Below are 15,529 nucleotides of genomic sequence, written 5' to 3' on the forward strand. Positions count from 1 at the left end.
ATAAACCGTCTTTGCTTGAACCCTCCGTTTTGACCAATCTCGTCCCGTTACCGGTATTTGACTGCTCAAGATGCCTTACCGGAGAGTTTTGTCAGCTCTGAGACGAAGATCCGCCCGCTGGTTTCCGTTTAGAGTTGCTGAAGAGTTTCTCTGATGACTTTAGGTGGAGGCAGGCTAACACTACCTATACACTTCCAGCGTTTGAGCTAAGCTAATTACGGGCGAAACGGGCTCTCCCTTGTTACTGCACGCACAGTCGAAAGGATGGTGTCTATCTGCTTGTCATGGACTCGGGAGTGAGGCAAGACACGAAAAAAAAAATGTTGGCGTATCCCTTTAAGATTTATTTTCTCAGTGATAGGTGAGTACTGTTCAGTGTGTGCTCCATGGTTTTGTTATATAATGCTCCCGACACAAACCTTTGTGGAAAAGTCACAATGTTGTTTTTACTCGCTCTCCTGCAGCAGGTCAAGCTACCAAATGTCTGCTCATAAACCAGACTGAACTCACTCCCTGGCCCTCTCATGTTCTCTGCTTGTGAGTCCAGTCCAAACATAAAACCATCAGTGGACATGAGTGACCTCTGCTCCTGGTTTTTCTATCAGTGTCTGGTGTAATATTTCACGTGTTGACAAATGCTTGCTTTGTACGTAGGGGGCTCATTCTCTGAGTCACTTTACAACAGAATTTAGTGAAGGTTTTCAGCCCAGTGGTCTGGTCTGAGTCCAGACTGATAAGAGGGGTGAAAGGAAGTGGAGAATGATGACGACGGTGTTGAAGAACTTGAAGAATTTGGAAACATTTGAGGCAGTGATGTCATTTCAGAGGATCAGTACAAGTCTTTTCATCTAAAGTCCTGTTTAGACCTGGTAGTAACCAGTGTCTTCTGTTCACACCTGCTTTAATGTGTCTCCACATGTGTCCTGATTGACAATTGTTATCGTTAAATGTGGTTAAGACCCATTTGTGTTCACACTAGACACATAGAATGCGGACACGTTTCCAGACTATCTCTGAATGTGGTTTGAGTGATCTGATCCCAAATGTGTCCTCATTGCATCTCGGGTTTCTTTACGCATGTATTTAGAGCTGATAGATGTTTGATAGATGATAGATGTTTACCAGGTCTGAACAGAGCTTAAGCACAACTTTCAGTTTTAAAGGGCTCAGCCAACACATTGGAGGTGAACGGTACAGGTCCCTTGTCCCACATCAAACCCATCAAATACACAATCCAACAACTCCAAAACACTCTTGTGGACAAGTTGTGACCTGCACATTTGTCTCGCTATAAAATAATCATGTATAATTATGTAACATTACGACAGATGAAGCAAATACACTGAACTACTTACACTTTTGAAATCACTCCACCCAGCAGCCGTGTCTGGAATGCAGCATTTGCCTCAAAAACAACTGTTACATTATTATCTCATAGCGTGGTGAATATGCAGGTCACAACTTGTCCACCAGAGCTTTTGGAGTTGTTGGATTGTGTATTTGATGAGTTTGATGAGGGACAGTGGACCTGTACCATTCACCTCCATTGTGTTTGTTGAGCAGCTTGCGTCTCTGCCCCGCTGATCTCAAAACAACATGCACCGATAATTAAAGGTAGTGAACCTACTGCTATGATTATGGTGATAGGCGAATTTGCCAAAATGTTGAACTATCCCTTTAACAGACAAGCACTGGTAATGGATCAAATCCTAAATGCTAGACTGCTCCCTATGGGTTAATACTTTCAACTTTACTCTTGCTACCCCCAACCTCTCCTGTAACAGTAGCTGGTTTCTATTAACTGTCAAAGTTATAAAAATGGATTGACAGTAGAGGGCAGACATCCACCAAGGTCAAAACCCCTATACATGTCTGTCAGGGCCTGGTTATTACCTGGATCTGTGCCAGACTGTTTAAACTCATATATCTCAACACCATTCATTTAGTGAAGACATAAGATGCAATTAGAATATTCATTACATTCATCATTACATCACGTTATAATATCATTTTGCCAGCTTTGTCCCCTGGTTTCAGTCCAGTGTCAGCTGGTTTCATCACTGTGAAAGGGTCTGAAAAGGTTGTAAATTGTGCCAGCACTCATCAGTGAAAGAGCAACAGCCAATGGGGAATCTGGATGCTGACCATTAGTTGGAAAATGTCTGTGTCTTGCCTCACTCCCGAGTCCATGACAAGCAGATAGACACCATCCTTTCGACTGTGCGTGCAGTAACAAGGGAGATACGGGCAGAGCTGGCGCACCGCTAATTAGCTTAGCTCAATTGCTGGAAGTGCATAGGTAGTGTTAGCCTGCCTCCTACCCGAGCCGAAATCAGCAGTCAGAAGCTGATTTCATTTTAGCTCGTAACTCTGTAAATATATCACTTTATCGACATTTCAAACATTTTTAGGCGAGAAAGTAGCCGTTTAGATCAGCAGTGTGTCGTTAATTTGTCTAAATACCAGCTGTTTACAATTTTGTTCTGACGAATTCGGTGCTACTCAAGGTAGCGGTTGTGACCAACGCACTTCCGGTTACTTTCACAAGTAACAGCTCTGCCCGTATCTCCCTTGTTACTGCACTCACAGTCAAGAGGATGGTGTCTATCTGCTGGTCATGGACTCAGGAGTGAGGCAAGACACAAAAAAAATGTTGGCATATCCCTTTAATCAGACAGTCGGTCGGGTGGACAGTAGTCATAGGACTGTTCTTGTTGTTATGGCCCAACCATTAACTCCTGTGCTGACAAGTTAAAATTCTGGCAGATACTCAAAGTTCATTTATATCTCTTTTGGTATCTAACAAAAAATAATAATAATAATAATAATAATCAAAAGTGGACACTGACAGTGCTGTAGGTACACAGTCCAGATGAATTACTGGCACGTGATGTGCACAGGAGAAAGGATTGTTTCTTGATATATCCCAGAGGAAGATGGTTAAGATGGCTACTAGACGTTAACATAGCCGCTGAAAAATATTTCAAAGACTCATCCTGAGCAGACAGATAGTGGACCAGAGGTACCTAGAACCACAGGAGAACACACATGTATGGGAAAGCCGAAGAGTCTGACTGGTGCGATTAGCCATCCAGTTAATTAGCTTTGAATATTTTCAGGCTTCAACCCGAGCTGCTGTGACAGCTGAAGCAGCAGGAGAGGGTCAGGAAGGGATAGAAGCTAATGAAGAGAGTGATGAAGGAGAGGAAGGGAAGGCAGCCAACATGCTGCTGTGGGAGAGGAAGCAACAGGTGAGACTGACAGCAAACACAGGCCGAGCTGCAGATCCTTCAAATAAGTGCAGCAGACCACCTTATATGTGGGATTAGTTAATAAGAAACCCTCCTTCCTCTGCCAAACGGCTCTCGTGCAGCGAGCGGCAGCAGCATGGCACTATGGTCTGTTTGTGTTGTCGCTGATTCAACCCCCTTTGTGCCCCTTTAATAGGCCCCTGCTGTTCCTGAGCCCCTGAGCCTGGGGACACAGACTCTCAACTAAAACATTTTTAAAATCAAGAGCTTATTCTCTTTCCCTCTCTCTCGTTCTCTTAACTCACTTGGACATGTTTTTTTTCTTCTTTTTTAAAATAAAAGAATTAATGCACTATTTATTACTATAATTATTATGGAAGATGGAAGCACCTTTTTCTTAGTATGTTCTTTCAGTAGTTGGCGTTTAACTCAAATGACTGGTCAGCTGTAGAGAAGACCAACACAAAACAGTTTGTGTTCCCATAAAGTCTCCTCTCTGGACTGAATGAAACTCAGCCAGTACCAGTTGACATGAAAGAATAAACAACTTGTCCTGAATTTTTCATTTTTCTTCTTAGAGATAAAAACAAGACTCAAGGTTTTTCTTTTTTTTTTCTTTTTTTCAGGAAAACATCTTGTTAGTTTGTGCTGTGTTGTAGCCTACACTGCCACCTTCTGACCACACTAGGTAGCCTGGTTTACCCGCTCGACACGGCTACTTTCCTTATCCCATTATTTTGACAGAATTACATTTAGGACTCTGTCTCTGAGTCTTATTGGGAGTCTTAAAGTCTCTTGACTAATGACAGTGAAATGTCCACCTTCATCCTGGAGAATGTTTTCATCCACAGTCCAGCAGCTACTTCACCTAATTTTACAAAACCAGCCCAGCTCCAATTGAATGTGCAGACGCTCAGAGCTACGATGGCCTGGACTATGTCACAGACTTGTTAGCTTGTGATGCTGTTTTTTTTTTTTTAACATATATTTTGGGGGAATTATTATTATATATATTTTTTTTTAAAGATTTTTTTTTTGGTGTTTTTGCCTTTATTTGATAGCACAGTGAGATAGATAGGAAAGGGGGAGGCAGAGAGAGGGGGAATGACATGCAGGAAATGTCTGCCCGATGCGGGACTCGAACCGGGGACGCCTGCGTTGAGGACTGTAGCCTCTACATGGGGCGGCCGCCTTAACCACTGCGCCACGCACCACCTCTTTTTGTGGAATTATTGTGCCTTTATTTTGATAGGACAGTGTAGAAAGCAGTGAGAGACTGCAGGAATGGCATATTCAGTAAAGATCGTCTCGGTCAGGAGTCAAACTTCAGACTCTGCCAATGGGACGTGCTCTAACCACGCGACCACCGAGCACCACCACGCTGTTTATACTGAATGAATTGTATTGTGTTTGACTGTGTTTTCCTCTTCCCCTCCAGGATCCGGCCCATTCCCATGCATCCAGTCCAGAGCCAGCAGTACGTTATAAAGCCCAAGTACTACCACACACACACCACACAGACCCACGTCCAGAGCCAGCCAGAGAGACCGATTCCCTTGAGAGTGGGGCACAGCCCCTTCCATGGTGAGTGGGAAACTCCGCATAATGATTTTGAAGATATTTTCCAGTGCATTTTCTGACATGTGTCCAGTTTCCAGTTTCCTGTGGTTCTGAAAAATCAGCTTCCAGAGACTCGATCCATCACAGTCACTCAAAAAAAAAGAAAGAAAGCAACACACTTTGAAAAGTGGTGAGCCGAAATTCAAATGAAAATGTTGCATTTAATGCTGATTATGACACACAGATAACTGATTTATCTGAGTTACTTGTCAGTTTTGCTGTTGTTAAACAGCTAACATTGCATTAACAGCTGTTTACCTGAGACCTTCAGCCATTATTGTGTTTACCACACAAGAATTTGAATTAGAATTTCAATGTGTTTATTCAGGATAGAGCTGAATTATCATCATCAGGTTATGAGAAGTAATAAGTTAGCTCCTTCAGAGGAAACTGGATGCTACAGTGACACTGCATGAAAACGTCAGTTTACCGTTCTACTGAGTAAAAAAAAAAAGTGTTTTTAGAGGAGTGAATAAAGTGCAAAGCCACATCTGCCCATAAACTCTCCAGAGTTGGACGTGTGGCTCAGTCAGAGCTGCAGCGTGCTGCTCAGCAGGTGGAGCGGCAGGTTGGGCCAAGTGAGAAATCCTGGGACTCCCTGGAAAAAGTCCTGTGTTCTTGGGAAGTAATCATTTAAAAAACCCTCTACCCGACTTTATACACACACACACAGGTACATGCACACACACCACTAATACACAGCTCATCACCTCTGCTGTGACACTATGGAGAGAAAGGTGAAGCTTGTAGTTGGGCAGATCCGCTAGTATAAAAACTGAAGAAGGAATTCTTACTCTCAGTTTCAGACAGAGGGAGTGGGGAGAGGGGGGGGGGTGATGATGAAATAGCTGTGTAATCTGGCTGAGAACTCATCACTTTGCAGAAACAACAGTTACAATAGAAACAACAGTTACTGTAGAGCAGTAATGAATGAATGCATCGCCTCCTGCCCATTCACAGTGGCTTCACATGGCCTTCAGACCTTTCACATAATATTGTCGTTGGTTTAATGGATGAAATATTTGAAGCTTTGGCCAAAGTCAAGTTGTGTTTTTTTTTTAGAAAACTTAAATCTTTCAATCTCTGTTTGGCAGCAGCTCCAGTCTTCTCCAGCCTCTTCTTGTGTAAGATGCTCTTCTGTTCTGGGCAGCGGTCAACAGTCAGTCAGTCAGTCAGTCAGTCAGTCAGTCAGCACCGACACACACTCAGGGTCACACTTGAGTTCTTACGACAGACCCCGTCGTCTCGCTGCGCCCACATTTTTCGGGACACTTCATATCTGAGTGGCTGAAAACCATTGAGCCGCTGGCTGCTGGTCAAAACTCCTACAGATCAACAACAGCCATAATTCACAAGCTGGTGGTTGGTTATTGTGGTTTGTCATAAATTCAAGGCCAGAATCCAGCGTCAGACTCTCCAGTATGCGTCTATGAATAAGTCAATATTTTTCTGTGCAGGCTGCAGTTTGAGTGGTTGTGCCTCTGGCCTGAGGGATATTAATGGGAGGTCAGCAGACAGAACAGTGTTGGTATTTGGCTGTGCAGACCCAGACCTGGCCACAATGAGCCAGACCCAGTTTCAAAATAACCTCCTCAGCTTGGTTTAATTTCAGCCAGCAGTATGTAAATGCCAGAGAAATGGCCAGACATCAAAGGTGCAGAGGGAAATGGGACAAACACATATAGAGAGGGAGAAGGAGTCATTCACGTTCAGAACATTTGTGGGGAAACCAGAGAGAATTACTGGTTTTATATGTATTATATATATACATATATCCTCTGGTCTTATTTCAAGCCTGGTCTGATTTGAAGTCCTGTATATGGTCTACCAGAATGTGGCCTTCATTGCTCTGTTTATTCTGAAAGCAGTAGTGAGACAGAGGGGATTCACCATTGCGTGATAAAAAATATCTAATTTCAGTTTTTCTGACCCGTATTGTGATTGTGAATTATATTGTAATTTTACAGGGAGAGGAAAAGCCAGCTTCAATATTAAATAGATTTTAGTAACATTCGACTAATCTGGTGTCAAATCCATTTCTAAAGCCTTTATCTGGCCCTTTAGGCCGTGTGGACATTTGTGTTTCAAGTTTCTTGATTACAAATAAAATCCACATGAAACACTTCATGTACTCCTTCCAACAGTTAAGTTCTTCTGGAAGTCAGCGGTTGGATGCGGTTTCTTGTTGGGCTTGTTTTTTAATTTCCACAAAAAGTCTAAATTTACCCAGAATTCATTGTACCACAATCAGCCTTTAGTCAAACACTAAAGAGTTTTGTGCAGCAAATGTGGTTAGACTTTCTCTCTATGTGAAGTCTGACTGTTTGTTAAAGCTAAACCACAGTCAAAGTCTGTCTTTGTGAATAGATAGTCTTCAGTCTGAATCTGACAAACAGAACCAGGAGCCTCCACATATACAGTATATAGACACATCATAATAATACTAGAAACTTCTCACCTTTGTTCTCAAACAGCCTCATTCATGCTGCCAGTCTCCATGACTACCACATCCCAGAAGTATAGGTGTGTGTCTGTCTGGTTAATTGAATCATTAAGCAGGTGTTAGGTGTTGCTACTCTGTGTGTGTGTGTGTTTTATTTTTTTCATTTGGTGTGCTTTTTTCCTTGTGTATTTTGTCTTGTTGTGTGTCTGACTGAAGGTGATGTTGAGCCCTGTCTCTGTTACCCTTTGGTGTCAGACATACAGTTTCTACTCTATTAGATCTTATATTACATTTATATAATATATCAATATATACTGTATTTTCCTTTCCTTTTCTATAATGTCGTTTTTAAGACAGAATCAGAGCAACAAACACTGAAAAGTGACGTGATGATAAAAGCTGCAGACTTTAAAGAGACCCCGAGGACTTTGCTTTTGGTTATAATAGAGTCTCATATTAATGTGGATGAATCTACGTTACCCACACTTGTTAATGGCTCCATTTTCGATAAATATATCGTTTTGTCTTTATAGTTATTTTGATATTATTATTTAGTGGTCGACTCGCCCAGCATTTCCTGGTTTCCTGGTTTCCCGGACGCTGCCTGACAGGTCATGGGAATGATGCCGCTGGATCGCTAGTTGGCATCGTTTATGTTCGGAACTACGACAGTATCTGATCGTCTTCGATCCTCCGACTTTAGTTCTTGATGAATAGAAACATTCTTGGCAAATGCCGGTCCTTAAATTTCACCATGCGCACAGAGGCTCATGGGAAATGTAGTGTGAAAACACTCCTGTAGTCCTCGTAGACACAGTTTACAACACCTTACTTCATGTTATTTGACTCCTGAGTGAAAGCTGGTGGTGATGCAGAGTTTGATATTTCAAATGGTCTCTTCAGCCTCTGTTCATCCCTCCTGGTTTTGGAGGTTGAGTTGTTGAGTTCTTGCTCCGACACACTACAGCAACTTTTTAAACCTCTGTCATATCAAAGTTCTCACATGGTTCCTTCACTGTTTACTTTGAGGAAAGTTGTGTCTACAAATAGCTCTTAAGGCCTCTGAGGCTAAACTAATGGGAATTGCATGGCGAGTATTTGGGCAGCGCTCAGACAGTGCTTCCCTGACATGTTTGCTCTTCTAAAACAAGAAGCCCGCAGCCTCGCTGTCAGCCTCGTCCCATGTGACAAACAGCCTGTCAGCGACTGGCTTCGGTGCCACATCTGGGAAAGTTATCCCCCCCCCATCTCCCCCTCGGCTCCCTCGCATGGCCAAAACACCCTCAGACTAACGGCCGTGGTCTCGGCCCTGGGTCTGAGGAGAGAGGATCATCTTACCATCACCACAGTGACCAGGCAGAGTTGAGAGTTCTGGCACCTCACCTGGTTCCAAGGTGGAGGGAGAAAGGAAATAGTCTTGACAGGTCAACTTCATTGTATGAACAGTTCATTTTTAGACCAGCATGCTTCAGCTTGTGGTTGTCCTGAACTCTACCTCTGAGATGGAGAAGAAGTCATCAGCCACGCCCCCTTCTCTCTGAGAAAACTGACTTTGCCTCTTTTACTCACCTCCATGCCACTGACTGGATGGGGCTGTAATATACACAGTTGGATTGATAATGGACAGCTTATCTATTGGGTCATTTTTGGCTTTCATTGTGATATGTACAAAGAGAACTCGACCAGAACTGTAGATGCACTCTTTTTTACTCCGTAGCTGTGTCCCAATCCACATCATTCAGAGGACGTGGTCTGTTGAGGTGTAGACCATCATGGCCGCTTTGGACCATGAAGATTGAACTTGAATCTGTCTGGACAAAGGAGGCCTGGCAACCTTCAATACATCACTTTTTTTTTTGGTTTAAAGGGATAGTTCAGCTTTTTTGAAGCAGGGTTGTATGAGCTATAAATGCCCATTAAAGCAGAAGTAACACTATCAAATAAAGGCAAAAAAGCCGAAAAAAATATACTTTAAAAAAAAAAAAAAAAAAAGCAGAAGTAAGCGATCCGGTGGTTTTGGCTAACTTCCTGTCAGCCGATGGAGTTAGCAGCCCCCGCCCTCGTCCCTACGTCACCACATTCACGCGCATCCCTTGGCTGCACACACAGAGAGGACCGCTCCTTTATGCCCTTCTCTCTCCTCATTGGATAAAGGTTGTAGGATACAAGGAAAGTTTTCTCCTCGGCTTACAGCAGAGCAGAGTGACTGACAGACCCGTGTTTCAGACCAAACACTCTATATAAGTGATTGCTGTCTGAAGATAGAACTATTTAAGACTTATATTAACACAAACATTCCGCTTACTTCTGCTTTAAGTACCAGTGGCATGCACAGACTTTTTGAATGGCAGGGGCAAAAAGAAAAAAAAGGGCACATACTGCGCGTCCTCGCCACTGAAGAGGGCACTTTAGCACGCATTTTGTGCACACCACTGTTAAGTACACTATCTGCAGTAGAAGGTCTCTGCTCTCCCCCACTGAGAAACACCGGTGCATCATGCAGCACCCAGACACAGGCAGTTAACTGTCAATGAGGGACGATTAATCAGCGTATTTTGGCCGCCTATGAGAAGCTGGTCAGAAAAGAGACAGGACTTCTCGTAGGCGGTGGTGTCCTTCATTGATAACAGTTTACTGCTTGTGTCTCGCTACAGCACGATGGGCTGGTGTTTCTCAGTGGGGGAGCAGAGACCTTTCTACTGCATCTAGTGTACTAAATTGCCATTTCTAGCTCATACAACCACACTTCAAAAAAGCTGAACTATCCCTTTAAGGCCCCTGGTTTTTCCGCTGTTGTTGAACTGACCTGAAAATTCTATTCTAATTTAACAACAGGTTATTTTAATTTTAATTCACTACAGTACATTACATTTACATGTATCAGTCATATGTTTTCTTCCAAAGTAAGGGACATCAGAGCAGAGGGAGATATTAAATCATGCTGTAAGTACTGTACTGGTGCTCGATTGGTGGAGCATGTCCCATATTGGCATGGTCCAAAGCAGTGATCGCTGGTTCGAATCCCAACTGAGACAATGATCTTTGCCGCATGTCATCCTGCCAGCCTCTCTCCCTGATTTCCTGTCTCTCTTCACTGTCCTATCCAATGAATGAAGGCATAAACGCCCCAAAATGTTTCTTGTGTGCAGAGATAGAAATGACTAAGTGAATGATTGAGTTCAGGTTAGTTGAGCAGATCCAACGTATGTAGTTATACACTACTCACAGCAGCAGTAAACAGGCCTAAAGTAAAGTTGGCGCTGTCAAGATCAACACCATCCATTCTTAATACCTGTACTTATACATGTTCTTTATTAGCACCAATATTGGCAGTTTCTCTGCTGAAAATAAAATCAATTAGAGGAAGTCCATTCAGCTCCTCAAGAGAACATGTGAGCTCATTTTCAGTAAATATCTAACTCGGTACTAGTCTCAGTCTCTCACTGCCTCTCCTCTTATTCTCCGCCCTGCCTCAGATGAAGTAGCCGCTCCGTCCCAGTGAAAAACATCAGATAGACAGTAGTGACCTCCTGAATTCAGTAGTTACTCAACCATCTCGCTGCAGCCGAGCCGAGCCGAGCCTCCCCCTGAACATCTTCCCTCAGGCTGATTGATGTCTGTGTTGTGTCTGAGATGCTCTGCTGACTCTCTTTCCATATGCTCCACGCAACCAGAGAAATCTGCCAACAATGTGTGCGTTCTGACAGAAGCACAGAGTCGGAGGAGCAAAGAGGCTTTAGAGCCTCCAGACGTGTTTTATCATGGCCGTGGCCAGGGAGCAGGTCTGACATGGTGGGACGGATTATTTCATGGCTAGAGCTCATTTCATTTTTGCTACCTTTAGTAGTGTTGGTCAGTGAGCCAAACATGTACTATTACCTGTGTTTACTTAAAGCAGAAGTAAGCGATATATTTGTGTTAATATAAGTCTTAAATAGTTATATGTTCCGACAGCAATCACTTACATAGAGTGTTTGGACCGAAACACGGGTCTGTCAGTCCCTCTGCTCTGCTCTGAGCCGAGGAGAAAACTTTTCTCGTATCCTACAGTTCATGGGTCGGACGTTACGAGTGGCCGTTATAGTGACTTTCACAGGTAAAACAGGTCGGAAAAACACGAGTGGGTTGCCTGGAACGCTACAAAATCGTAAGTCGTGACTTGAAGCTGTAATTACGGTTTCAAAAGCCTGCCTGGAACGCAGCATTAGCCAAAACGACCGGATCGCTTACTTCTGCTTTAATACGTTTACATAATAAACCAAGCTTTGTGGTTGAGAGAACTGTGACAAGTTTCTTTAACCCTTCATAGGGCACTTACACTTATTGGAGGGTATTGGAAGAGTTTTTAAATTATACTTTTTTTCCCCGCTGCAAATAAGGTAAATGGATTTACCATATATGGTTGTTTGTGCTTTTTCCACCAAAAACAAACGGATAAAGTTAAAGTTCTAGTGTGTAAAATGGGGAAAACCGTAATATCCAGCGTTCAGATTACAGCACTCACTCGCTCACACTCATCCCTCCCGTCGGCAAAGTGACGGTGGCCTCTGAGGACAAAAACACTTGCCGACTGGGAGTATTTCAAGAGCCTGGAACGATGAGGCGAAGATCTAAAACAAGACCCTTGCTATATGTGCATATAAGAATAATTATTAGGCTACAAAAACCAAACAAATTTTTATTTTATAGCGATTATACAATACAAATATATTCATGGGTAGTATATTCAGATTTTGCCAATAAACCTTGCCAATTATTCTACACACTGGACCTTTAAAGAAATAATTATGAAAATGTGTAAAAAAAAAAAAATTAAAAAAAACTTACAGAGTTAAGTATTTACAGTAGCTTGAACTTAAATTTGTCAAAAATAAGTTACAGAGTGTGCTTACTTGCCTGATAAACGGTCAGAGGAGCAGTTTAGAAGTTTTGCTATTGCTAGCCAACGTTTCATTAACAAGTGTTTACTTTGCTGAGACCTTCAGCCATCGTTGTGTTTAGGAGCTATAATACACTGTCTGAGCAGCTACATCTTCAGGACACACTGCAGGCTTTTATTGGTTTCAGAAAATGAGGGGACAAGCTAGCCGAAGCTAGCTGGTTAGCACGCTAACATCAGGAAACATGAGTTTGCAACTTCATTCTGTCTACTCTACTGAAGTTAGCATGCTAACCAGCTAGCCACAGGCAGCGTAGAAATCGAACCATCACCAGGACTTAGCCCAGCCGTCCACAGGATGCTTCTAGAAAATAACTTCAGGACTTTGTGTTAAAGCTTTTACAGCATCAGTAAACATGAATAACTTTTAGTCATTTAGTCAGTGTGTGAGTGTGTGTTTGAAGCTTTTCTTTATGTTGATGGTTTGTTCCATTGAAAACATCAGAAACTCGTCGCCTCTTTCCACTCTTGATTTTTTTTATTTGGAAATAATCTCCCTGCTGAAGGGACTCGGGGCAGACCATGTTTGGACTTTGAATCCTGGAGCTCCATATATGATCCTGGCAGCTTTGCTAAAACCTCCTTTCCATCAGTCCTCGGTTGTAATAATCACTACATCATATTAGGTCCCCTGTAGATGTGTAGATGGTCCGGGACTTGTCAGTCAGTGGTTTTCCTGCCTTTCAGGTTCAGAACACATTCCTCTGGCTGCTCTGCTTCACTCCAAGCATCTGCGCTCCTCGGTGCGAGCAGCTGACAGCCTCAGACGCAGCGCTGAGAGCTCGAGACAGGGGTTTGGAACCGACACAGCCCAGAGGGGGGAAGGCTCAGAGAAGTGAATAAAGCAAGAGGTTAAATGCACCTGAAGAGATGTATGTGGAGATACTGCTGCACAGCAGGCAGACAGATTAACTGTGACAGGATGTCTGCGCTTCACTCCTCTCTCCTTCCTGTCAGTCAGAACTGAGGGCGGAGTTTATGGGAAGACTCGGCAGATAAGCGGCAGATAATAGACAGAGAGATTCTTGGACTTTCTGTGAGTGATATGGCACTTGGATTCCTACTCATATAAGAAAAAGCAGATGATAAAAAATAATAAATCCTCTCCAGAAAATGATTTTTGAGTGGCTAGTGGCTAATGTATTTGATCAGAAAAGTAATACACAAGGAGAATTTGTACCAGGTTTGAACGAGTGCGATACCTGCGATGACTTCCTGACTTTCTAAACCTGGAGAGTGAAAAGTAAAGAGGACAAAGAGTGAGGAGAAAACAGTGCAGGCTGAGAGCTGGGGGTGTCTCGCCTGCTGTGTGTCTGTGTTGGAAGAAAACTTGGTATCCATCTCTCAGAGACTTACAGTGTGATGAAGAACTGGACCACGTCCCAGAGTTTTGTTTGCTGACTTCTCTCCCTCCCACTTCTTCTCCGTCTTCTCTCTCTCTCTCCTTTTTTTTTTCTTTCTCGCTGCTCACGTTTCAGAGGCGCCACTGGACTTAGGATCAGTGAAGCAGGAACAGATAGAGAGGAAATAAGTACAAGGAGGAGGCAGAATTGAAAATTACACAGTCGTTGTTTTGGGGGCCTCACCGGCTGATTGTTGACGAGCTTCAACCTGAAAGAGTTTTTTTTTCTTTTTTCTTTTCACTTTTTTTTTCCACTTTTTTTCCCCCCATGGGTCTGAGACTAACCAGAGTTTCCCCCCTCCTCCTCCTCCTCCTCCTCCTCCTCATGGTGTGTGCCATGTTCCCAGAAGCTGTGGGCAACCACACAGGGAGGATCAAGGTGGTCTTCACCCCCACCATCTGCAAACTGACCTGCACCGGAGGAAAGTGTCACAACAACTGTGAGCAAGGAAACACCACCACCATCATCAGTGAGAACGGACACACCACAGACACGCTGACTGCACCCAACTTCAGAGTAGGTGAGTGATCATACACACACACACACACACACACACACACACACACACCGCTCTCTATGGGTGGCACTATTCTCCAACCCCGAGTCTCTGATGTTAAACCACTGTACATTCATATAGCACATCTGTATAGGAAAAAAAACATAGGTAACACTTTACAATAAAGGCTCCTTAATTAACGTTAGTTAGTACATTATTAAGCATTAATTTACTGTTTACAGCTATATTAACAATCATTATTATGTATTACTTAGGATTAGGAAACACATTAATTTATGTATAGCCTATTAGTAAGCAGTTAATTAATGTTTACTACTCAAAGTTAGTTAATAAATTATTAAGTAATAATAAAAGTTGAATAATGTAATTAGTTTTCATTATGTATGCATTACTCAGCATTAATTAACATATTAGTTTATATATTAATGCTTAATAATGCACTAACTAACATTAATTAAGGGACCCTTATTGTCAGTGTGTCAGTGTTACCAAAATATAATATTTTTATAAAACGGAAAGGTGAAATCCGGCAATCTGATTGGTTGTTAGCCGTGGTATAATGAGCATATACCACGGCTACTATTCTAAAGCCTTATCACAGCATAGGCTATCACTCCGTGTCAGGCATGTATGACTGGTATGAATGGAAGTTGTTGTCATGTATCCATGACAACGGACTGTTGCAGTCCGTAGCAAAAGACAGTTGATGTTTTTACGATGTTAAAGACCCCCTAAAGAGGCATTTTAAAATTTGTAAAAATGCTCTGCTATGACTATTCTTTGATTAAAATTGCTTACCTACACAAAGTTGTTTAAAATAACTCTCCAAGACACTAAAAACATGTCCATTAATTCTCCCTCATTGAAAAATGTATCTTCTATTCATATGCATGACTGCCTGGTCAGGGTTGCTAGGTAACGGTGGTGCGCGTCAGGGGCAAGGGAGACAGAAAGGTGATTTCAAAACACGAAGCTCACGTCAGGTTTCACGTGCAAGCTTGTGTTTCCTCCGGCGAGTAAATGTAAATTTAAATGTAAACCGAAATGTGAAAAAGTTTATAACAAAGAAAAAGAAAAAAAAAAGAGACCACACCGGTCTCCCATTTACAAGGCGGCGACGCTGCCGCTCAGCCACCGCAACTAACTACATACACACACTGCATCTAGCTCTATATGTAGAGTGTCACTGTCATGGTGAACTACTACAGCAAACAACGGCTGCAGAGCCGCCGCTGCTGTGAATTATAGAGTTCTTTAGGTGCTCGCATCCAGGGGCCAGGCCCAGAGTCTCTGAGTTGCTCGGTAACAGGCTGGTATCACCGTCCTTCACCGCTCCTCACCCGAACACGAAGCAAC

The 15,529-nt window shown here is 42.9% G+C and overlaps 1 protein-coding gene across 17 annotated transcripts in view; it reads left to right on the plus strand.

Moving 5' to 3' along the window:
* Positions 1-15,529, plus strand: part of ltbp1 (latent transforming growth factor beta binding protein 1) — a 198,190-nt gene that overhangs the window by 90,720 nt on the left and 91,941 nt on the right. For 9 of the 17 annotated variants that reach the window (XM_085800896.1, XM_085800898.1, XM_085800901.1 and 6 more), the window contains exons 4-5: positions 4,690-4,835; positions 14,006-14,176. In XM_085800896.1, coding sequence (XP_085657022.1) covers positions 4,690-4,835; positions 14,006-14,176 — 317 coding nt within the window. Of the gene's footprint in view, positions 1-4,689; positions 4,836-14,002; positions 14,177-15,529 lie in introns of all 17 variants that reach the window. The other 8 variants (XM_085800895.1, XM_085800894.1, XM_085800897.1 and 5 more) reach the window with 1 other exon arrangement.

The sequence above is a fragment of the Trachurus japonicus genome, chromosome 15 (genome assembly GCF_045865225.1).
Source record: "Trachurus japonicus isolate A0001 chromosome 15, Traja_1.0".
Taxonomy (NCBI): Eukaryota; Metazoa; Chordata; class Actinopteri; order Carangiformes; family Carangidae; genus Trachurus; species Trachurus japonicus.